Source organism: Apteryx mantelli, chromosome Z, assembly GCF_036417845.1.
Source record: "Apteryx mantelli isolate bAptMan1 chromosome Z, bAptMan1.hap1, whole genome shotgun sequence".
Taxonomy (NCBI): domain Eukaryota; kingdom Metazoa; phylum Chordata; class Aves; order Apterygiformes; family Apterygidae; genus Apteryx; species Apteryx mantelli.
In genome coordinates, this window is record NC_090020.1 from 60129951 (window position 1) to 60154115 (window position 24165).

At 38.0% G+C, this 24165-nt stretch overlaps 2 protein-coding genes across 9 annotated transcripts in view; one reads left to right on the forward strand and one right to left on the reverse strand.

The window, feature by feature from the left end:
- The window catches only part of ANKDD1B (ankyrin repeat and death domain containing 1B), a 28318-nt gene extending 17786 nt beyond the window's left edge, over nt 1–10532 (forward strand). For all 5 annotated transcript variants that reach the window (XM_067316358.1, XM_067316359.1, XM_067316360.1 and 2 more), the window contains 5 exons: nt 1734–1832; nt 4251–4346; nt 7727–7922; nt 8670–8801; nt 9146–10532. In XM_067316358.1, the coding sequence (XP_067172459.1) occupies nt 1734–1832; nt 4251–4346; nt 7727–7922; nt 8670–8801; nt 9146–9204 (582 nt within the window). In that variant the 3' untranslated portion in view covers nt 9205–10532. The remainder of the gene's footprint in view (nt 1–1733; nt 1833–4250; nt 4347–7726; nt 7923–8669; nt 8802–9145) is intronic.
- Nucleotides 10533–10610: 78 nt separating this feature from the next.
- POC5 (POC5 centriolar protein) overlaps nt 10611–24165 on the reverse strand; it is a 30097-nt gene continuing 16542 nt past the window's right edge. For 3 of the 4 annotated variants that reach the window (XM_067316355.1, XM_067316357.1, XM_067316354.1), the window contains 9 exons: nt 23622–23818; nt 23050–23226; nt 20231–20335; nt 19197–19376; nt 17721–17883; nt 14427–14545; nt 13522–13635; nt 12465–12641; nt 10611–11052 (listed from right to left, as the gene is read on the reverse strand). In XM_067316355.1, coding sequence (XP_067172456.1) covers nt 10903–11052; nt 12465–12641; nt 13522–13635; nt 14427–14545; nt 17721–17883; nt 19197–19376; nt 20231–20335; nt 23050–23226; nt 23622–23818 — 1382 coding nt within the window. In that variant the 3' untranslated portion in view covers nt 10611–10902. The remainder of the gene's footprint in view (nt 11053–12464; nt 12642–13521; nt 13636–14426; nt 14546–17720; nt 17884–19196; nt 19377–20230; nt 20336–23049; nt 23227–23621; nt 23819–24165) is intronic. The other variant, XM_067316356.1, reaches the window with a different exon arrangement.

Genomic DNA, 24165 nt, shown 5'->3' on the forward strand with positions numbered 1-24165 from the left:
ACCTCAAACGTGTCCCATTGAAAAACTAATCTGATACATAAAGGTTTGATTGATTCAGGATTTTTTCTCTTAATTAATGGCAATTCTGGGCAGGTCTAGCCATATAGTTCTAGATTAGAGAGGTTCTCCTTGATCCTTTTTTAATAAAAAGCAATGAAATCCCATGAAGATTAGTGCACTGAAAGAAAAATTAAGGCTTCCCAAGTAAACATGGAACACTGAGGATACAGAGTTATTCTATTTATTTTTATGTATATTGTTTTTTGGGAAAGAAATAGTCTTTGTGGAATCTGTGGCTTCCCCCATCCCATTATTCATTTTATTGAAATTTATGATTTTTTGCAGGAGATAGATAACCTCCAAAGCATCCTATTATTTGTAGCTAGAGTCAAAATGTGTGTGGCGATAAGCTATTTTGTTGAATAAAATAGACAATTTTGTAAACTTCTCACACATCTTTTAGAAATATTACTTGTGTTTTCTCTAGCATACTTGAAGTCACACACAATAGATACATACACATCTCTAAATTACGGAAGAAAAAAGGAGGATGTTTTATTGGGGGAAATTTGAGGTCATATAACCAGTGTGTATTCTCAAAAGAGCTTGAGTAAGACTGTATGTGGAACCCTAAAACTGGCGTATCTTGGTGTGTAAGGATCTGTTTAATTCTGCAACCTGTAAGTTAAGGTACAATTTTAATAATTACATGAGGACCTAAAAAGTACTCTAACTACATCTGCAGAATGTAGGCTTGCATCATTAGAGGAGCACAGGCACAAAAACTTCAGATTAAAAGGATGCTGTGTCATATGAAACATACTGTGGGACATTTCCAGATATGCAAGATTTCCATAAATAATTATTTGCTGCTACATTGCACCCACAAAAGTCTGGAATACTTTCCTATAATAGTAAAGAATAGTAAAAGAGCAAGAAGCAAATAACTTCTTTGTGACAGGAATAGGTGTCTACTCTGATCATTAGACTGCTGAGCCCCCCTGCTGCTTGTGGTAGAACTGAGTTTCTTGATAATATTCTATATAAGAATAAATACTTAGATTTTTATGTGGGTAATTGGAGCAGTGTAGAGACTACACAACCCTCATTTTGGACCCAAAGATTAGACTTGAAGCAGAACATCCCTATCACTATACTTTTTGTTAATGGTTTGGTTTTGTTTAATGCTTTTGTTTGTGGTTTAAGATTCACTGGACCCATTATGGAGCAGGTAGATCTCTGTTTTACCTTCCACTCAATCCCACTATTTGGCAGGGCTGCCTAAGCAACTCTATTGTGGGCTGTGGCACAACGTACTATTGAAAGTTACGGATACCCACTTGACTTTGCATGAATTTCAGCAGGGAAAGGTTACTTGAGAGGGTGATATGGGGGTTGACGGTCACATGAAGCACTCTGCCCCAAACAGAGAGTTAGAGGATAGAGAGTTTTTTACATTACAGTGCATTAGAGGGGAATGATACTAATCTTTTCCTGAGCCATCTGGAACTCCTGTGTATTTTTCCTGTAGAGATCCCTGTAGAGATCTCTCTTGTTTGCCTTAAACAAAATTGGCAGTTAGATCATTCAAAAGTTAAATGCTTTCATTCTGTTCAGTATTTTCTAGCCAAGGCCGTCTCTCGTTGTGAATCTTATTTAGTTTTAAATCATAAGCATTTCCATTCTAAGGGGGAGTTTGGCATATTATATTTGTTTGGTGTTATTCATTCCAGAGGCAAGAAACCCCTTTGCATCTGGCAGCTGATCTTGGCAATGTGGAGCTGGTGGAAGTGCTGCTGAAGGCAGGCTGTGATCTCAAGACTGTGGATAAGGTATACTTCATATAATCCTCACGCAAGCAAGGATTATGTGACTTTGTTTTGTTTTGTTTATAATCTTCTCAGAGACACAGGAAGTGTGTTTCCAGCCATCTTTCGTACAATGAATGCAGCTAAGCATTATTTGTTACAAAGGAAGTTCCTTTTAATATTAGCTTGTTACAAAAGAAGTTCCACTTTAATATTGCCTTGCCTGCAGCTTGCAGAGATCTGAAATTGTTTTAGTGAAGAGCTATTTTTGCATTTAGAGGTGGTGAAAGGCTGTGTGCTTAAAAATGTAAAACTTCTAAACTCCATAGTTGAAAGGGTAAACCTCACTGTCAGTCCTCAGATTTGAAAAGGACAAGTAAGTCTCACAGAGCAGAAGTGGTGTGCAGTCATTACCACCATACACCCACAGTCAAGTTTGTTGCCAGCAGAGAGAGAGACAGTTCAAATTTCACTGACTGCAGTGATGGTGAGTTTGCCCTTTAGTGCACTGGGCCATCTGAAATTGGTGGTGCCCGGTATCCTGAGGAACCATTCAAGATGCATTCGGGTGGGTGCTTAGACCCTGAGGCATCTGTTACTGAAAGTCCAGTCTGGAAAGACTGAGGCAAGAACGGCAATGACTGGAAGAAGTACCAAAACAGAGAGTCCTGTCAACTTTAGACAGTGCCTTGGCTATTGGAAAAATGTCTCTACCTTTTTATATTCCAAAGGGAGACACTGAAAGTTACATCTTGATGCTCATTCTGACCTTAAGTACCTGCAGGCCTTTGAGCTGGATAGTGCCCTGATGTTATAGCTGTGTTGACAGATTTCAGGGCATATTATGAGCATGTGGCTTTGTGCCAGCACAAATTCTGTCATCTTTCTGCACTGCTTTTATTTCTTGGAAGGGCTGTTTCCTTGTCTGTTTGCTGGGTGAGTCCTGGGGTGATTTCACAGCTGGGAACGTTGGCAAGTACAAGAGTCTTTGAGCTGAACTGCTCCTGGGGGTGCTAAAGATGTTCCCCTCCTTACTCGCTGAACAGCAGGCTGGGAGAAGGGGAACCTGCTTGGGTTGCCAGCTCCCTGTTCTTCTGGTGTCTGTTCCCTGACAGCAGGAATCCTCAGTCTCCAGCATGTGTGACGCATCTGTACAAGCTGCCTGCTGTTAATGCTCAGGAAATGCTCTCTTGGGAGACTTGACTTCTCCCTGTCTTCAGGTGTAATTTTGATAGGACATGTTGATAGCCGGGAGAGCACTTTCTCTGCATAAGACTGTTGTGCTGCATGTGCACACAGGATCCCAGTGGTACTTGAAGCTAGCAAAGGAGGCCAGGCACCCTCCTTTTTCCACCTCCCGCCCTGGGAATGCAGAGTGCCTTTCCAGAGGTGGGCCCCAAGGAGCTCTCACAGTCTGTGGTGTCTCCTTGTGTTAAGTACTTCTGTGTGATATTTTGTGAAATGTAATGTCTTAGGCTCCCAATGTGATGCTTTCTACAAATGGGATAATTATAATGATCTTGAACAGAGCCAAGAGCTAGAACTCAAAAGGTATGTGTCAGGGAACTTCATAATAGCTGGAGAGTTGAAGTGCCTTATAATTTAATTACTGAGCCTTCAAATTTTAAGGGGTTGTCTTCTTTTAGGCTTAATTTTCTAGAGGGCCTAGCTCTTGATGTGTGAAGAATACCCTGAATATTCACATCTGAGGCAGCTCTGCTCAGTGGAAATCCACTGCAAGTGGAAGATTACAGAGAGAATCCTGTAAAGCCATTGAAATGCCTATACATCAAAGTGTTGGTAACAGAGATTAGTTCAGATAAACTGAACAGTCCTCTGTAACTGGAATTAAAACAACAGATTTTAATTCCTTTGATTGTCTGTACTACCCTCAAAACATCGCCTTCAGTAGTGCACTCTTCAGTTGTCATGATAAAGTCATGCACATACCCCCCCTTCGTTGTATGACTCAGCTTCTCTTACCATCTAGAACAAGACATGAGCTTATCCTTAGGAGTTTTGCAACTTTATCGCACCATCCAGCTGAAATGCCAGCTTAACCATAGCAGGGGGGTGACCTGTATTTGCAATAGTTTTCAGCATGTGGATGCCTGGGATTCCACTAACTCAGAAACAGTGACTGAAGAAAGCGTGTTGATAAAAAGCGTGCAGCAGTCTGCATATAAGAGGTTTCTGAAGCCAACTGTACCTCACTAGAAGTTTTTTAGGGGTCCACATGTTGGGGAAAATTGACCATCTCTGGATTCAGGGATTGCAACTCATACAAAGCATAGAAGAACTTTGATTGTAGCTGCCTTGAAGCTATAACATTGTAGTAGATGCATTTTCTTGAAAAAAATGGTAGGACTCTGTAAATTCTATAATGTACTTATCCTCATATATATATGAGATCATGTTATGATTCACTGTCTCTGCTTTCAGCATGGAAAAACTGCACTAGCTGTGGCATCAAGGAGCAATTATGCCCTCATCGTAGATATGATCATTAAAGCAGAAAGGTATTATGCTAGAAAACAGGTAAGAGACATCATTCACTACACTAAAGGAAACCATAAGGGAAAAGCTGATCCTGAACTTAGTGCCTTTTGCCTGAGATGATGTCATCTTGAGAGGTTGTAAGACTAGCCTTGATAAATTGGGGTTAGGACTGGAAATTGGAAAGCCTCTATCCAGTTCAGGTTTTGTCCCTGACAAGCTGTAAAATTGTAGACAGAACGTATCATTTTCCAGCAACATGCACTAAACACAGAGAAAAAGGGGTGGAGACATATTCTGACCCAAATTCAGACTGTGCCATGAACATCAGAGTCCGGATGATCCGAATCCATGTTGACCCACGTGTCCTTTGGTACAGCAAAATCCTTGGTTTAAAAAAATGGAGTGCAAGTGTGTGTTGTTCCTTTGCCAGGGAGGGCAGCGAGCTCAGCCGCTGCAGTGAGCGCTCCCTCTTCTGTTTGACGCAGTTAATTACAAAACTCAAGAAACAAAGGGGAAAGACCCAGGCAACCACGTGAAGTAAGGACACTGCTTAGATTGGCCTCGATTGTCTGAATTTCTAAGCTTGTCTAGCTGTCACACTTTTTTTTAATATAGGCTGCTTAGTGATGGTACAGGATCTTGATTGGGACCATCTAAAATCCTGAGAAAGTATTTATTCTGATCATGACATTAGCAATGAACCACAAAGAACATGCTATACCTACATACTTGCTAAGATAAAAGGGAGGTATTTCAGAGGATGGTGAAGGTTAATTTTAGGACCTATTAATGCTCCATAAATAATTCAGTCTTGTATTGGGCTGCTCAGATTTTCCTGTTTGGAGACAGTTTTATGCAAGCTCTAGCAATTGATTGAATCTGTTGGGTTTTGATATAATGCAACCTAAAATCCCCAAGCTATCACAAAAGCTCTCGTTTTCAGATTGGCGCTAGTGAGGGAGTACAAGTTGTCTATTTTTGTTGCATGCACCATAAAAACTGCAGAAATGAAGGTGCTACAGCTATTTATGTAAAGCAAGTAATCCTGTGAGCACCTGACCTAGCAAACTGGGCTAAAAGGACTGGTGAAAGGAATTTGATTGACTGTTTCAGTGTGTAGCTTGAAAACTATTTTGCTGCTCTTTCTCATTGCTAAGCTGCTATTTAAATCTACAGCCTCATTCTCATTCCTGCTTTCTACTAGTGAGTGTTTGTTTCACCAGATTAGCCAAGTGCCTCTCAGGGGTGGTACAGGCATACCTGATCCTGCCTGTGGGCAGGCACATGAACTAGCTGGTCTTTTACCATCCTCTCCAGCCCTACATGTCCATTTCTGTGATATTTAATGGTGCAGGGAATTGTGCTGGTAAATCATAGATCTAGATTAATTCTAATGAAAAACATGTCCGTGAACTGCCTGTGTTGTGCATAGCTAATTTGCTTCAGTTCAGAGTTGTCAGGTACGTTATTATTTCTTTCGGCTCGAAGGCAAATTAGAAGTGAAATCGCTTGTTGCCAAGGAAGATACGACAAGTCTGATAGCAGCGAGAAGTGATGCTCCTAACCTTTCGGCATTGTTTACTGAACTGCCTGAGGAGAAGAAAAGATGTTTAAGCAGATGCTTTTCTTCAAGAGCTCAACAGATGTTGGGAGATAAAAATATAAGTGTTTGTATCCCATTACCTGAAGCTAAGTGCACAGCTTTTGGGAGTAGTTCAAATGTTGCAGTTATGGAATATAAAGTTGTTCAGGTAGTGTTATTGTGCATGAAGCTACAGTGTTCTGAACCATTATTGTAAGAACCGTCTTTTTATTACATTGAGCTGACTGTGATCTGTGACAAGGCATCTGTTACAAAAAGAAATGTCACATTGCTGTGAGGAAGTGCACGATACAAATTTGCGTGAAAGACTGTCTTGTTCTCTGTTTTTCCTTTTTTCTATTTATTGCTTCTACCCAACCCTTCACCACCCTTGCCAAGGCTGTTTTTGACTGGATTTGAGGATTGCTGTTTGTATCCTACCCTAGACACACAAGTAGCAGCAAAGGGAAGCTGTGGTGCTGCAAAGGGAGGAGAGAGAAGTTTGTTTGCTTGTTTGTTTGTTTTTTAAACCCAGAAGGGAAGCACTGTCCTGGAGAGAGCCTGAGCCACTAATCAAGGCTACCCTGCAACATGTCCTAAACCTCACCTTGCATGCTTCACGAAGCATGAGATAGCTTGCACCAGAAAAATGTAATCTAACATATATGACAATGCCTAATTATTGAACTGAGGGTTTTTTCTTGCAAGTCTCACATAAGGTTAGGAAATAATACTGTTCTTGGCATTTAATCTAGAATGGAGTATTTTATGCTTAGCACTTCTAAAATGTAGCATGCTGCCATTTCCTTTTCTTGTCTAGTATCTGCTTTGTCATTCTGTATCAACTTCCTGAAGAGATTTCATTTTGGAGACTGATTTGAAACAGGACTAGCATGTAAACACAATGAAGTATCAAAGTAGTTTGAGTTTACCTCCACTAGGAAATAGGATTTCCCCTAGGTAGCACTCAACTGGGGCTGAAATAACTGCTGGAAACTGCTTTTGCAGAGGTACCCAAACAAGAAGCAGCCAACCCCATCATTCCTGTTTCAGGCAAGCCATAGATACTATAGCAACATCGTTTTTAACCTAGTGGGTAATATGTCTATGGTTTAGTTACAGTTTTGGTTTTGGTGTATGTGTATGGTTTTGCCTATGCAGGCAATAAAATTGGATCTAGGTTCAATGCACATGTGCTTATTGGTGCTCAGACGCTTTGCTGAACAGGGCCTTGGAAGCCAAACCCAACGGTTCATACTGCCACCACGTGACCTAGTTGGGCCCACTTCAGCCAAGCAGAACTGATGGGGCAAAGATGGGAACATTTTGAGAAAGTCTCATGCAGATAGTGGCTAGCCTCTTTTTAGGGAGAGGTTAGCATTAAGAGAAGCAAGAGGAAAGAGTAAGAACTGTGGCTGAACCCCAAACACATTTAAAACATCACTTGTAGACATAGACAAAGAGCATAGCAGTACTTGAATATTACCTCGTATTACTATTGTGTATCAAGTGCCGGAGAAAATGTGTCTTATTTTGTATTTAACTTAGTGATACATAGCAGTAAACACAGGAAGTCTTTTTTTGCTGTCTGTTCTGTTGTTAAAACTGTAATAATGTTATCCGTTCTACGATATCTTCCAAAAGCGTGAATACTTTTTTCCCAAAGAGCTCTGGTAGCCAAACAAAATAGCTATTTCTTATAGTTCCTTTATCTGCACTGAGCAAATCACCTGTCAGCAACCACATATGACTGTATAGACCACAGTGTTCACTGCAGGCTAAACAAAAAAGTGTTCCTACCTTCATTACAAAATTTATCATCTGCTTTCCTTTTTAGGAACATCTAGATCATAATGATGCTGAGTCAGACTTTTTGTCTTTCAAACAAGATCACAGCATACAGACCAAGCAAATCCGTTCCTCCCTTTGGAATCTAGCGTACAATCAGTTAAAACCCCATGAATGGAAAAAACTGGCTCTGTTCTGGAAGTTCACAGATGAACAAATTAAAGCTATTGAAGAACAATGGGCAGGTAACAATTATTGGAATGGATAGACATAGTATATAAGTAATATAAATCACGATAGGGCATATAGTTGCTTTTTTAAGCTATGAGAGTATCCCAGATGTGTGATGGCCATACTGCTTTCATTCAGTTTGTGAAAATGAGCAGTGATATAAAAACTTGAGGTGAACAGATGCAGCCCTTGTCCCTGGTTCCTGGCCAGTTCTGCTGCAGAAGCACAGGCCACTTGCATTCTCCCTCTTTAGCTGAAGAAATCTTCGTCTTTGGGAAGCAAAAATAGGAGCAAAGAGCAGCAAGGAAGGGTCTTGCAGTTCATATGCTGCTGCAAGGGAAGCCCTAGGCAACAGTGTGATAGATGAGGACTTTGTTCATGCTCTACTTTCACAGCCCTCATGAAGCAGCGGTCTCTCTTTTCAGGGAACACTAGTGTTGGAAGATTGATATTTCTACAGCACACATTGCACTCATTTACTATTACTCTAGGCACTATTTCAAGAAGTTAAATAAAAGTGAAAGGAAGAAATTAATTTTAAGATGTATTAGAATTGATTTCTTTTTTTTCCTCCTATTATCCTTTGGTTAAAACTACTTTTTTACCTTTGTAAGTCTCAGTCTTCATTTTGCTTCTAGGCGAGAAATGAAATAAGAGTAAATGAGTAGGTTTTAAAGCCTCTTGGAACTCTAAAAGTGCAAAAGCACAAAATACAATGTTTCCAGCATATGGAAGAGAAAAATGCTTTGTGTATTGCATAGGAAAAAGAAGTTATAAGGAACATGGACACAGAATGCTGCTCATCTGGTTACATGGTATATTGCTGGCTCATCAGAATCCTGTCAAACATATTTATGAAGATCTGATGGAAGCAGGATTTCAGCATTTAGCTGGTAAGTAGTTTTGTGATGTAGACAGCATAGTGTGGTGTCCTCTGCACAAATATAGCGCAGTGCTGAGGTTCCTGCCCTGCTGGGGGAGATGCGTAGCTACGGCAGAGCTGGAAAATATTCTCTTCCTTCTGGGAATCTGCCCTTGGTAGGGGTTGAGGTTGGTTGAGGAAGAGAGTTGAAGTCAGATTTGGCATTTCTGAAGAAAGAGAAAAATATGCAAACTCTGCTTCCCTCCTGTCTTGCAAACATGGTTAAAATGTGATCAGCCCTCCTCCAGTTAGATTAGCGCTGACCTTGTAAAGAGCAGTGCCTTCAAGTAAGCGTTTTCTCCTCTTGCTTTACAGAGAAGATCAGAGCTGAAAGCAGCACTGACAAGGAGTCCAGAAAATGTGCAGTTTCATGAGTTCATCAAGGGAACATGGTATATATGATGGAATTATATGCCAGATGGAAAGTGGCTTTCAAATACAAATAATCATTTTTTTGGAAACTAAAATCTTGTGTAAATCTAAAGTTGTGTAACTTTTTCCATGCTAGAAGAACTTGCACTCCTGAAATGCTGGTTAGTTGTTTCCTCTTATGCTTTGCCCTACAATAATTTACAGCTTTTAAGAGCAAATGGCTGGCTGGTCATTTATGACTACACTGTTAAGTAAGAGGCCCCCTCTCTCCCCCTCCCCTCCCCCCAAAATTTCGGAAGCTGACTTAACAGTGATATAATAATTTCATATTGGAACTGCACAATTAAGCTATTTTGTTTGACATGAAATATAAATGAGATGTTTTCTAGCTGAAAGAAATTAAATTTAATAAGCGAAAATTATGTGTATAAATCAACAGTTCCAGAAATAGGTTGGCATCTGGCCTCATCGGGGATTCAGGTTTTTATACAGTCTATTGCTAGGATTATAGCTTTCCTGTCTGAAGAGGGCTTTTCCCCTTGATTAGTGCTAGGACCTGGAACAAATGTATCTTCTTAAGCATTTGATTTATGTAGTCAAAATACACAAAAATGCCATGTCTATAACCATCTGTGACTGGCTGCAGAGCTTGTCCAATCATGGCATATCCTTGTATACATACTCAAAAAAGGACATTTGATATTTAATACTTCACATTTAGAAATTAATATTTACCTAGTTCTTGTTCATGTCTTGAATTAATATTTGGTAGTGTTTTTCAGAACGTGGTTAAAGGTTTTCTGTTTAGATTATTGAAAATATTTTACATCTAAAAAATTATGTAAATATCTATCTTCTTGGTCTCCTTTATAACAGCACAGCAGTAGCTCTAGCTATGTACAGATAGACAAAGCAATATTTCAGTTCTTCTATTAAAGCTAAAATTACTTTCTATTGAACCTTACTGTTTGTATTGAAAATTATAACTTCTACACTTGGTCCGAAGTCTTAAGCTTAACTCTGTCCTCCTGTGTGCAACATCTTTTGACATGGCTGTAGAGTTCTACAAGAGAGTGAAGAACAGGTAGGCAGCTCCCCAAGTTTTGAAACTGGGGATCTAAGATAAATTGGAAATTCTTAGATCTACAATGGGTAAGCATCAATTCCTAAAACATTAGCTTGAAAAATGAGAATGCTTAGTGATTTGAATTAGGTAACTCACCTGAACCAAATCACGTCCTGGTTGTGAAGGTTACCCCCTTGTTATTCTTCATTTAAGTATGATGTAGGATTTAGGTCTGAAGTTATAAAAGGATCCTTAAGAGTATATGTAACTAAAGTCTGATTTTCACTTGAAAGCAGGTATTAATAACATTATAACTAAACAAAAGAGCTTCAGACAAAAATGTCACATTTGATCCTTTATTTAAAAGTGTTCAACAGATTCCTTAAATAAAGTGTTTATCTTAATAAAATAAGTTTTCAAAAAGTTTGGAGGTAGAACAATGTTTCAAGGTCATTTTTCCCCCCTCCACATGCTTACTATAAGCATTTTTACAAATATTTTTTTTAAAAAAGTAAAAACATGATACACCCTTTAGGCCTTGCTATGTCAAGTCTGAAAACACTGGGAAGAGCTTTAAATTGTACCTTGGTAAAAACCCTCCACCAGTGAGGATTTGTGTGCGTAAGATATTCGCTCAGTCAACAACCTTTATTGACTGAACACTGGTAGGAGGTTGGCTCTGAAGCATTCGCCCAGCTTGTCCTGCAGGTCTCACAGTGGCAGAACCAGAAGCATGGAGCACAGTTCGAGGATATTTAGCAGCAGTGGCTTGCGATATGGTTTGCTGAAAAGTAATCAGATACAACAAAATACTTACAGTATAAAAAAAAATTCCCATTAAATTAGCTCTAAATTGAGCTGTAGTTTAAATAAGAAGATTTGTGATCTATATACGTCTCCAAAAAAAATTCATAAGGTGACCTTAAAGGTATGAGTGATTTTTCTTTTTTTTTTCTTCCTCATCTGTAATAGATACTTTTTAGAACAATAAACAAAAAGTGCTAGACTTCTGATTAACTAGATATCCTGAGCTTGTATCACCTCAATCTTGTTTCAGATTGTTTGCATTTTTTTTTCTGTAGTGCTGATTTAATCATGCCAACATGCCTTTTAAGTTCAGTATTTGTTATGAGGAAGTTAAACTGGTCTCTGAAACGAAGAGGTTTGCGTTTCCTTGACAAGAGTGAAACAGCTAGCACTGTTACTATAAACAGTAGTCATACTGCTTTTAATCAAGGTAAGCTCTCTCCACTATCAGATTAATTTGAAAGAAATACTTCAGTCTGAATTCCAAGTAGGCATTTATTTACAAGAAGAATACATGGTATATACTTCTGAGAGCGTCACATAACTGAAAGCAGAACATCCCTCACAGGAACAGATGCCAGCAACTCCATCAGCTCAAATGAAGGGATCTGAAGTACCTCTGCTTTTTCTGGTAGTATCACTCAGGAAAAGCTGGACTTTTAAATAGCTTACAGAAGCCTCAGATACTACTTTACAGGTTAAAGTATAAAACATCTTCAACTAAGTCATGTTTTGAACACCTCTGGTCACAAAAAAAAAAGTTTGCTCAAATTCATCTAAGAAAGTGTAGTGACTGCATAAGCCATTTAGGCCACTGTTTACAGCCCTCTATGTTTTCAAACCCTGTTAATGCACTTTTCTTAGTGTTTTCTGTAGGAAATACAGAAGGGGTGGGGCAGGGTGAAAATGAAAATACAGCATGAATTTTTGTTGCCTCTGGACCCAGGTTCTAATTTCTTCCAGTAAATTCCCTACCCTCAGCCTGTCAGTCTAACCTGTATCTCTACTGCCTTTGGTCCAGTCACTCTTCACCCTACACTTGGTGAAGCTTGTCTTTGAATTGTAAGTTGCAAGGTGATGACAGCAAACATTGCAGTACCAACTGAACACTTCCATGAAGAGGCAGACTCGCAGGAGAGACAGCTAAGACTAATCTACCTCTGAAATAATTACTACAGAAACAAGACAGATGAAAGTTGCAATACTTACTTCTCCTTACAACATGTGTGCTATACCTTCTACCCAGTCCAAAGACAGTACTGCTTATTATTTTAAAACAGGACTCAAGTCTGAGCCTAGTACAGTGTGTCTCTTTCATCATGGTCATTTTTAGAAAATATTACTACCATATATAAAAAGAATAGTGTTACAAGCATAATTCTGACTTACCTGAGTGACTGGATGATGTTTTTCAACAATGACTGAACTCATGGGTGGAACAACTCCCATCACTGCTAAACTACTACAGATTCTGGGTTTTTGTCCCATATCAGATCGGCCTGTGATTCGAGCAGTGATTGTTCTTCCTGCTTTCTGTTGAGCAGATGTTATTACTTTCGCCATGGGCTACAAATAAACTGGATGTTAGTTGGTAAAAATTCTGAACATAACTCCAATGCTCTAGTGTAGCTACGGAAATTTAGTAGCCACATGCCTGAATAGAACATGGGACACTGTTGCTAATCCAGTTACATTCTATGGGACTGAATTTATTACCTACTTGAACCTAGTTTATTCCATCCTTTTTCCGCTCTAAATAAGAGACAGTGTTTAGTGCAAGTGGCTGTTATGCTGCAGGGAGTAAGCCTAACCAAGCAAGCAGCATGCACAGTTCAGCTTTGTGCTCTGGCTGCATACGCCAGTGGCAGCTGCAGGCATTTGCATCACTGGCAGGTCCTTCTAGCAGTAACAGAGCAGATACAAAAAAGCTTCCATGCAATCAAATGCTGCATCTTTCTCTGACGGTAGCAAACTGCATCAAATGGGAAAAGGAAAGAAGAGCAATGCAGAAAACAGTGGAGAAAAGTTAAAAAGGACAGTTTAGAAACAAATACAAAGGAAGGAAGGGGAGAGACATTGCAAACAGCAGGATGACAAAGCAAATCAGACTTTTTCCATAACTAAATGGTGTTATGTGAAACAAACACTGACTGTTACTATTGTGCTGTATGTAAGTGTGCATACACTCTCCTATTCTTCATTTTATTTAGTCACACATTTTGCCCCCCCATTCCCAAAAATCATTTTAAACTGCTCTTAACATAAATGGTCTTTCTTTAACATTAATGAGTATTTTCAAGCTTCTCTCTTCACCCCTCTATGTAAACTCTAGGGCAGTTTCCTCAAATACATAATGTTGCTCTGAAAAAAATGGGAAAAGATATCCAAACTAATATTTGTTATAATTATGTCTAAAAAAATTAAAAAGTTAATTTTAGCATGTTACCAGTTTTTGAGTTGATGCCAGACCAGATCCTGCAGTTGTGCTAGTGATGATTACTGGAGAATCAGAATCTAGCCTGGTCTGAGAAGTGCTGGCATGACCCAGGTGGATAGAAAACTGTAAATGAATCAGTTTACAAAGAATAACTTTTCTGAAAATACAGTTTTACTCTTTAATTAGTCAGTCTTTTGATTATTCCAATTACTCTGCTAAGTTTAACTTCTTTACAGATATTATAACTGTTTTCCCCTCGTTTTCAGGCTAACTTAAAACATGTCAAAGATGTTAGAAACTGAGTAAAATTTGATACTATTAAATGAAAAACTGGGAGGAGAGGAAAGCATTTCTTCTCTATTCTATCCTATACTGTAGCATGAAATTGTTTTACAGTGATGACATCTTCACCATGACTCCAGTGCAGGTCCGAAACATCCAAGCTATCGGATAATGACGTGGCCAAGCTGACATGACAGGACAGTAAGTTGAGTTCTAACAGTGTCTATATATTTATATTTTTTAAAAAGAAGCTTGAAGTCAAGGTAACTTCTATTTTTTTTAAGCTCAGGTTCTTTGCAAACAACTCTTAAGAGCTTTTTTCCCCCAGAAAGTTCCTTAGAAAGCAAATTCTGCTTATAATAATAGAGACCTTGTCTTCATTAGTGTAATGATTTTTTTTCTAGAAGAAAAAACAGAGCTTAATGAAAGCACTGCAAGTCACAGAAACCATGCTACAGTCACTTTGTTCACACAGTGCAGTCTAAACATACCCCTAGGTTTCGTTTTAAACCTCAGATTGAGTTTAAATTCTTTCAATTCACGAGCTATTGCATTTATGTTTAAAAAGTGGCAATGCAGGCAATTAGTTTTCATCCCTAGTGAACACAGTTCTATTCCAGCTACATACTCACCATGTCTTCCAGCTGAAGACTACTTGCTGTTGGAGGTGGTGGTGAGGGAGGATTATATTGTGAAGAAGGTAGCCTTCCTGCCACACTGGTACCATTATCTTCTCTCCTACTTCCTACATCTATTAAACACAAAGTAATGGGATCAGCACAGAATCTAGCAAACCCTAAGGGGAACAGAGATGAGTCACAGTAAAATTTTACTATTCCTTTGGGATTTCTGTGTAATCTAACTAAAAGGATTAGTCTGTTCTTTGTAGGGATATATTTAAAAACTTTCCTGTATTTGAACTTTCTTTTCAGAGGCTTGAAAAATAAATTTTTCAAGGGGCTAATTTCTGCATTATGCCAGTGTGCTTGTCGCATTGGGGTAGTTCAAAGAACTAAGATTCTGAATACAGCTTACCAACACAAAATCCACTGGGCAAGAGCTACTCTTGCACTAAGGGCCAAACTCCAGTTCAGGCAGACAGCAACAAAGCAGGGAAGGCTGTACCATACTGGACATCTGAGACGGTGTGAGGTCCTTACAGGGACTCCCTATCAATCAGTAGCATAAAATGCTATTCTAACTTTCCTGAGAACGTATTGCAATTTCAGGGAGCCATATATCATGCGCAGCAGCACCTCATCTCCACATGCAATGGCTGTATGCTGGCTGCATCCTGGCTGTGGGGCCGGGACACTCTACGGGCTCCCGGCTGGCCCCATCTGCCCCCAGGCTGGGAGATGTACGCACAGGGCACTGTAGCTTCCAGCCCACCCAAGCAGCTGGGGGCCAAGCCAAGCCGGAGCTTGACTGGGGTTCAGAGCAGACTGCTTCCGTCCTTTGCTGCTGCTGTCCTGAGGAGGTCAGAGCTGCACACCTAAGCTCAACAGCCTGTTCAAGCAGTTTCAGCATGTTCTTTCAGAATACGGACTTCTTTAAAGGAGAGAGAGATGTATTCTCATTTACTCTTCCCTTTCTAAAGCAGATACTATTGGCAGGACTAGGACAATGGTATTTTTTTAATTCCAGAGACTAGAGTGTCACTATGTGGTAGGTTTTTGTTTAGTTTGTTTTTAAATCAGTCTCTATTTTATATGAAAATAAATCACTAAAATTGCCTAAGATACATGCATCTAAATTTGCTCTCACAGTGAACAGGAGAAATATAATAAGGAAGGTAGTTCAGTTAGTGTAGTACTTAATGATTTCAGGAGTGAAAAATATATTAGCTTTTTGTTGTTGTTTTTTATTTACATTTTGTGTCTATACATATATATACACACAGTAAGCTTAAGCGAAGGCAGGATCAGTGCACAATTACAGAGCCGTCGAATAATATTGATCTATGTCACTTAAGCAAGCGGTGTTTTTTTGTTTGTTTGTTTTTAGTAATGGGATATTAATTCTGTGACTTTGATGTCCCCTTCTTTAAATACATAGAGGTGAAAATATCTTCTCCTCTCCCCCACCACATCCATCAGCAAATCAACATGGCAGATTTTTGATCATCACCACTGACTCCAAGTGTTATGGGCCCTTTAAGGTTGAGATACTTGCACACTATTAATTTACTTCCTACAAATCTATTACAGGACCAAATTCTGCTTTTACTTACTTCCAGTGACAGTAGATGACACTGCAGTGTTTGTATAAATACATAACCACTGACTCATTCTGGCACAAGGAAGTTTTCGTGTCCCTAGATTACAAGACTAGAACAAAACACAATCATCTAACCTGCTGTTTTAAATCCTCCAGTGTCTTGATGGGTGTTCTGGTATTCCTGAAGGGGTATGCAAATTAATGGCTGTGCAACCATGTTAAGTAATTATGTAACTGAGTTCATTAAAAGCACCTGGCAGCAGTAAGAAAGACTCACATGCCTGGGGAAGGGGAGGAGGTGGGTGTGAGAGGCAGTGAAGGGAGATGGCTGGCATGGCAGCAAGGACTACAGAAACTACAGGATGTTTTGAAGCCTGATGAGGACTACAGCGACTATGGGAAGTTAAGCAGCATAATGCTGGATGTCCCAGCAGTCACGGACAGGCACCCCTGCAGTGTCCTCTAGTTGCTGCACTGGCATGCAGCATCAGCTCCTACCTGTAGTAAATCAAGGAAAATGTTTGGTCCATGAACCACGGACACTGGTCATGTCACAGCTCTAGAGCTCAGTTTTCCTCATTCCCTTCCTGCCTAATCTCTTCTTACATGTTTACAGAAACAATGCTTTCCTGTTTTACATCACTCAGCTACCCGTCATTACCTGTGAGACCTGCTGCATTGCATGCTTTTGGAAAACAATAAACAAATAGAAGATAAAGCCTTGAGAGAGAGTAGTTCTTCATTTATAGCACAGTGGAAAATAAAGTATTTGGCAATGCCCTGTAACTTTATTACCATATTCTGTATCTTCAAAAAATAGTTCATCCTGACCTTCCCCAAATACTATGTTTGTAGTGGCACACAGCTACTATACGTAGCTGATGTTATATCCTAGTTCCCTAAGCAACTGAACATTATTCCAGTGGATACACTTAAAGAGCACGTATGTTTAACCAGATCAGACTGCTACTCAGGCAAGTACCATCTTACACCTTATTCAGGTTTCTATTTCTTCTTCACATATACATTTAGGCCACAACATGTTGGGGGTCTGGCTTTGTGAATTTCTCTGAAGTACTTCAGAAACTTCTGGTACAGGACTGTGAAGTTTAGTAGCTGAAGTTACCTGTCCAAGGCCATTAAGAACTCCTGCCAGTACAGCTGTGACATTTCTGCTAGCACAGCTGCACTCTTTAACGTGAACTGCTGCACCAGCCAGACTCTGCTTGTACTGCTGTACCTTGTTTCACTTTGAGGGGATGATTTTATTGTATCAGTAATGGAGTACAGCTCTTTTGGGCACAGCTGCAGATGTTTTACAATTGTGTTGCTGAAGTACTTTTACACTGGTGTTTCCTGTACTGGCAGAGCACTCCCACTAAATGCAGAACCTAGGAGACTTTCTTTTTGCATTATCAGGCAAGATTAAGAAAGAAAAAAAGGGAGGGTTGTCTGGGAAAAGCATATTCATTGCATGCTGTAAGCTTCCAGAGAATAGAGGAAGGCTTTGCAGGAGGTTTCCCCCCCCCCCCGGCAAAGCAGTACAAAGTTCAGCACCAAATTATTTCCTAACAATCAATCAGTGGGATTTTTTTTTTTTTAAAAGCAGTAACAAGTTGATAAACTGTGTGTAGCCATAAGCTCTCACATTAAATAAAGGGGAGAATCCTTTAAAAACACTACCAGATTACAACTTTTATACTGACCAGGATCTGTCCTGCTGTCCTTGCCCTGAAACATGGTCATTGCTTCCAGGTTCAAAGCACATACACCACGCATAAAGGCTTTCTTCATGGTGTCTTCATACTGTTCTCTTTCACTGTGCAGTCGCAGAATCTCAGCTTTTGTCTGTTCCAAAGTAGCATTTAGCTACAAAAGAAAATAAGGAAACAGCTGTTTTGTACCTCTGAATGCAAATCTTGAGTATATTCCTCAGTTACTTTAGAAGCCACTTACTACTTTTACAAAGAAAAGCTTTTTCACTTCAAAATCTCTGTTCATCAGGTATGACAGTTATTTGCCATCTATTTCTACTAGAGCACATTATTCGTACTAGAGCACAGGGATTACTAGAAAGGATTCAGAAGGACTGGCGGACCCTAACCAGCTAAACAGAAATTTATCTTGCCAGTTTTTCTCGTCTAGAAGTTAGGCAACTAGCCCAGGCTGAATTTTGTCAGTAATTTGGATTCCCTCAATAGTCAGAGCAATAATTTTTCCCAGAAGACAATTCATCTCATGCTCAAATAGTTATCAGACATCTCACTTTTCTAGCCATTATAAAAAGAAAAAAATACTGAGAAATGACAGACCAAGTGGCTCCTGTAATTCACTGCTTTCTGATTGTATTTTCCTTTATTGAGTTTTCCAAAATTCAGCATTTTCAGGTAGGTTTCTCAAAGTTTTCAGAACAAAACGCCTACTGTTTGGAAGGACTCAGTTTTAGAAATCTGGTCTTCAAGCTCTAGTTTATCAAATAAATGCCTATACTTGTACATACTAGAGGTAAGAGATTTTACTTCAGAGCAGCTATGGCTGGTAAGCAAATTCTTAAAATTTCTAGGCTTAACTTTTTGCTAAAATATACAGCTTTTAAAATGTATATTTTAAAACTTACTTTAATTTACTCTGGGCACCAATATGCATCTTGGCAAATTGATTTCACCTTTAAAAACTTTCAAAATACTTTGATAAGCTTAACAGGCAAGATGAAGGCAAAGCCAAACTTAAATTCAGCTTATAATGGAGTAGCTATTATAGGAAAAAAAATTATGTACTAATTGAGGTCATTCATAACAATAATAGCCTTTTATTTCCACTGTGTCTTCTTAAAGACCACCCCAAAATGCATAGCAAATATTAACAATATGCTATTAGGAAACAAATATCATCCCCTTTACAGGTGGGCAGAGGTTCATCTCATTTCATGAATAGTCCAATTTTCTTCACCTGCATGTGCTGATCAGCATCATTTTATATCAGTTGCAGCAAAAAAGAAAAAAAAATTTCACATCTAGAAAGTGAACTTCCATAGTAGAGATCTTAGATCTCCTCACATCTCCTCCTGTACTTGGAGCTTTCTTCTGCTATTCTTCTGGAAAGCCCTCATGTATTTCAAGTTTGCTGAGAAAGAGATACTTGGTGGGGCAGAAGGGAGAACAAAAACCGAAACCTTATCTTACCTCTGCAATTTTGGCTTCATAATCATTAGTGAGCTGAACACAGACATCTTCTGCCCGTAACTGACAGGCTTTTGCTACTTTTTCTTTCCATCTTGTTTCACTAAGAGAGCGCCATGCTGCCCATACCTTCTTCATCAAAGCTGTCTGGAATTGTCTGTCTGCTATTCTATTTGCATATCCCTTAGGAAACAAATATAACCACATTATGCGCAAGTTTTTTGAAAACTTAAGTACTCAAGAGGGTGTGGATGATTGTTTTGCAATGTATTACACAGATCACAGGAAGAATGCCAAAACTGAGCTACATGTGCCACAGTGAAACAGTACACAAACGCTGCATGAACAGATCAATTCTTCTTCCTGCATACATGTCCAAGAGTATTATTGTCCCCACTTTGGAAAATATATTTGCAAACTCCTAGATAATACAAAATCCTCTTTTTATTCTTATTTTAATGACATTTAAACAACCGTCTCACACATATGCTGTCAGCATGCTTGTATAAAGCCATTAAGTTGGTATATGGCACATTTTGAGTCACTGCAAAAACCACATAAAACCTGCAGTCACAATGATCCCTGATGATTAGCATAAATTACCTAGGAAAAAACCTATATATAAAAATAATTTAATTAATTCTTCAGAAATTAAAAAAGAAAAATTTGAGTAAATTCCCAAACCAGACTCCTAGTAATTAGTAAATTCTAAGACTGGAGTGAGAGAAAGAAGAAAATGCTGCCCCTCTCTGTGGATCAGAAAACTACAGTGATTGACTGTAAGATGATCACAATAATTGAATAAATATATATATTAAAAAAAAAAGTAGAGGTTTGATTTTTTTCCTCATCCCATAGGTATTCTGACAGCAGGGTTCTTTTTTGAATTGATGGTTTCAAACTGTTATTCAACACTGTCAAAAACATCAAAACAGGAACACTGTCATTTCTTCCAACTGTAACAAGAACATCAGCAACTCTGACCCTTTTGAGTTTAGAGGCTCCACTTTCACCACATTTTTATTTTGTGCACATACCTCTTGTTTGGCTTCGACATGCTGAACCCGCCACAGCATAAATTTTCTCATCAACTCTATTCTCTCCTTTTGTTTCTCTAATGCTTGAGTCAAGTTAGCAATTACCTGCAAAAATATTATTTATTAACATTATTTCAATAGCTATAATCTTTGTAAGATAAAATAAGATGCACTGCCTTCATCAGTTATTTGATATTTAAAGCGCTCACTTTTAGAAGAAGCTTTCTGTTAAATCTTCCTTTTAGTCTAATCGGGCAAAAAACAATCAGAGTTCAAATATGGAGTAAAATTCTTTTGGCTTCAAAACTCAGATTCTGCAGCACTTAGACACTTTCACTGAGTAGTTTTAGGAAAAACTCAATTGAATTGTCATTTCATCCTACAACATCTGCAGGAGTCTGTTCTACTTCCTTATAATCAAATGTTACTGTAGTATAAGGTCAGAAGAATCATCTACTTAAAACACCAGCTTGGTGAATCAGCTAACATTCATACTGTTAAAAGTTTGCTTTAGTGCAGTATTAATTGACTGAAAATGTAAGGAAACAACTGTTGATCTGCAGAAGATTTATTCAACGTTCTAAACAGAATAAGCAAGCTAAAGAACTGCCAAGAACTAGGAAAAAAAAAAATCAAATTAAGAATTGTTATTCTCTTTAAAAGGTCTCATGAAAGATATCATCCAGAGGCCTGTAAGAATCAAAACATTTGGGAGGCAAGATGGCTTACTGGACTGAGAACGTAACTGAGGACTTCAACCACCAACCTCTAAATACATTATAATTAGCATAACAGGAACAGCTGAGGTTCACTGATTAAAATTTAGTCCAGGCATGATGCAAATTGGTTATACCAAATCACTGAGCTGCTCTCTACATTTTTGCCTAGTCTCTTAAGCTAGATTCTCCCCTCAGTTGCATCTGAGAAACACTAATGAGTAATGCTGACAAATTTGGGGAAATTAGTTACTTGCATTTAAAGTTATTCTAACCACTGCATAAAGATGGTAAGGAACAGTATTCTATGATGTTATATGCTATTAATCATTGAACATATGTCAATGAAATGACTAATATGCAAAATAAAATTTACCTTTAAATCAAAGCTATTATCTAGCAAATAGTTCAAACTCCTAAGTTTTGGTACAGAATTTCATACACACTGCTCTAGTTGTAATTTGCAGAATATTTAAGAAATGCTAATAGGCAAAAGCTTGGTTTCTTTAAGGTGGTGAAAATATCAAAACCAGCAACACATGAAAGTCATTTTGACACATTTAAAGTAATTAGAGCAGAGTTGTCTTTAGTTTTTAAGAATGAGTTCTTCATAATACTGTGTTTTAATATATCTAATTTAATTATTTTTCTCTGCTTAAGTATGACTAATTTTAACTTTTTGCAGTTTCAGAATAAAAATGACTTATTTATATAGTAGGTAATAATTTGATCTAAAATTAGAAATAAATTTTCATAAATTGTCAACAAATCAATTAGAAAAGAGAAAGTGAAGAAACTGAGTATAAATAATTACCTTTTTAGAAATAATGTGATATACTAACACAAACCATCAGCTTTTGCTACTGCAAACAGACCTAAATCTATCAGTTAATTAATATATTTTTGCCATTAAAAAGCATGAGAAATCTTATAAAACAACTCCAATGTGAGAGCAAGAAACTAAGTTATGAATAATGTTTGTGAGGTTGACTGACTTCAGGTTGTGGCCACATTAGAATTCATCAGTTTAGATGACCATGCTGTCATACATGGAAGTACTGCCACCTACCGTTAAGTCAAATCATTCTCTGTAAAAAGAATTTTAGAAACAGAAGGGTAAAATTGAGTATGGAAATGTTTCATTTGCTACCAGGTAAGTACCACCAAGAATTATGACATATTAAACATGAGCAATATACAATGATATCCAACAGAATTAAGTAGGTTTGAATGGTATACACTGAAATAATTATGGGTCTGAGTGTGTGTACTAGTTAAATGATATTGTGCCAATCCTGTTCTTGTCATGCTACAACATTTGTATTTGCTTAGTCTGTAAAATCTGACTGTTTTCCAAACAGACATGGAACATGACCTTTCATTCTTTCTCCACATTTTAATTCCTTCAACGGGAGTTCTACAACAGAGTGCAAAACTTTTTTTTTTTTTTTTTTAAATGAAAACAGGAATTAAAAAATCTGAACTCCATTAAGTGTTCTCAATTAGAAGGTTAAAAATTCAGTATAGAAATAAGAGGATCCAATTAGGTTGTGTGACTGTAGGGCTGTCACAATTTAACATCCACTCCCACAATTTTGGTTAATTCCAGAATTGTTGGTATTGATGCTAGTAAAAAACTGTATCTGAAAGACCACAAATCTACAATCCTAAGAACTCATCAAAATAGAGACTCTAAACATTTGGGAGACTGCTGTCCATTTGAAATATGGGAAAACCCATCCAATCTTGCCAAAATTAAAAGCTCTTCCAGTGTAAGAGCCTATTAGAATGTAACAGGCTCATCCAAACTGGTGTGATTCTCATGAAACTAACAACAAATAAAGTACAAGAATAGCCCCTAGATTTCAAAAAAGCAAACAATGCAAATATTTACAGAAGACATCTATTAAATTTCCATTGTTAATAAGTCGTTAGCAAGGATTCTTTTTTCCACTATTCAGTCTAAATACATTATTTACTTATCTATTTTACTTGCTGCAAGAAGAATTCTGTTGTTCAGGTACAATTAAGATGTATGCAAATGAGTCAATGTGGCAATTTCTAAAAAGAGAGAACAACTGAATTATGAAATTGAAATAGTACCTCATCTTTTCTGCCAATAGAGATTTCGTAAGTATGTAGCAACTCTTTCAGGTTTTCCATTTGATTGTTCAACTGTCTGACATGTGCAGCATGTTTCTCTCTTTCTTGTCTCATTTCAAGCTTGTGATGTTCAATAAAACTAAGTTTCCATTTTCTCAACTCAGTCAGAACATTTGTCTGAAAAGTTAAAGGTATGGCAGTAGGGAAATTAGTAAAATTATTCTCTCCTCCCCAAATTTTTAATCTTAAAACACTCAGTGATTAAGTAGACATGAATATTTACAGTGAAGCTTTCACTATGCAGGCTTTTTATAAGCATTACCAGACATAATGAACTCTTGAATGATAACAATTGAATATCTCTAATGGAGAAAGTTATTCCAAAGGTCCCAGCTCTTGTACAAGATATTGCTTACATGCAATGAACAACAGCAGCAGCAACAAAACTCCACAACAAAACCCACCATTTCCTAATGCAATCACACAACAACTTTACCTGCACAATCACTTATTCTATGATAACGCACTGATATCTGTGTGTTATTCTTAAGGTTTCAATACAAAATACATACCTTAAGACTTCCGCTCCAGAGATCAAGTATGCTTTCTATTTGGGTCACTTTTTCATCAGGAACAGTTAATTCAGTCACTATCTCTTCATTGATTTCTCTTGGACTGCATGTGGACCCCTGTGAAGAAGTCTTTTCTGAGAGAACGGGGCAAAGGTGTTCCATGTTGGCCTCACAAGGCCCCTTCACTGACATTAAAACTAAAAATGAAACAGAAAGTAAGGACTGGTACTCTGGAAAGGCTAACTGGTCTGAATTCTGGATGCAAGTCAGAAACCAGGCAGGAAAAAACAAACAAACAAACAAAACCACCAAAAACCTCCTTTTCCTGTGTAAAACAAACTGAACCCAACTTAAGATTTTAAGATATAATTATATTTAAACCAGTAGTTGCACTGTAAAAGTAGTCAAATCAAAACCTTAAAAAACTTTAAAACTTTAAAAAACTTTAAAAAGCTCCCTTAAAAAACTGAAACCTTTAAGGTCATTCATGTTAAAGGGGATGATTACAGCAAGTACCATGAAAATAGTTTTGCCCAAAACTAAA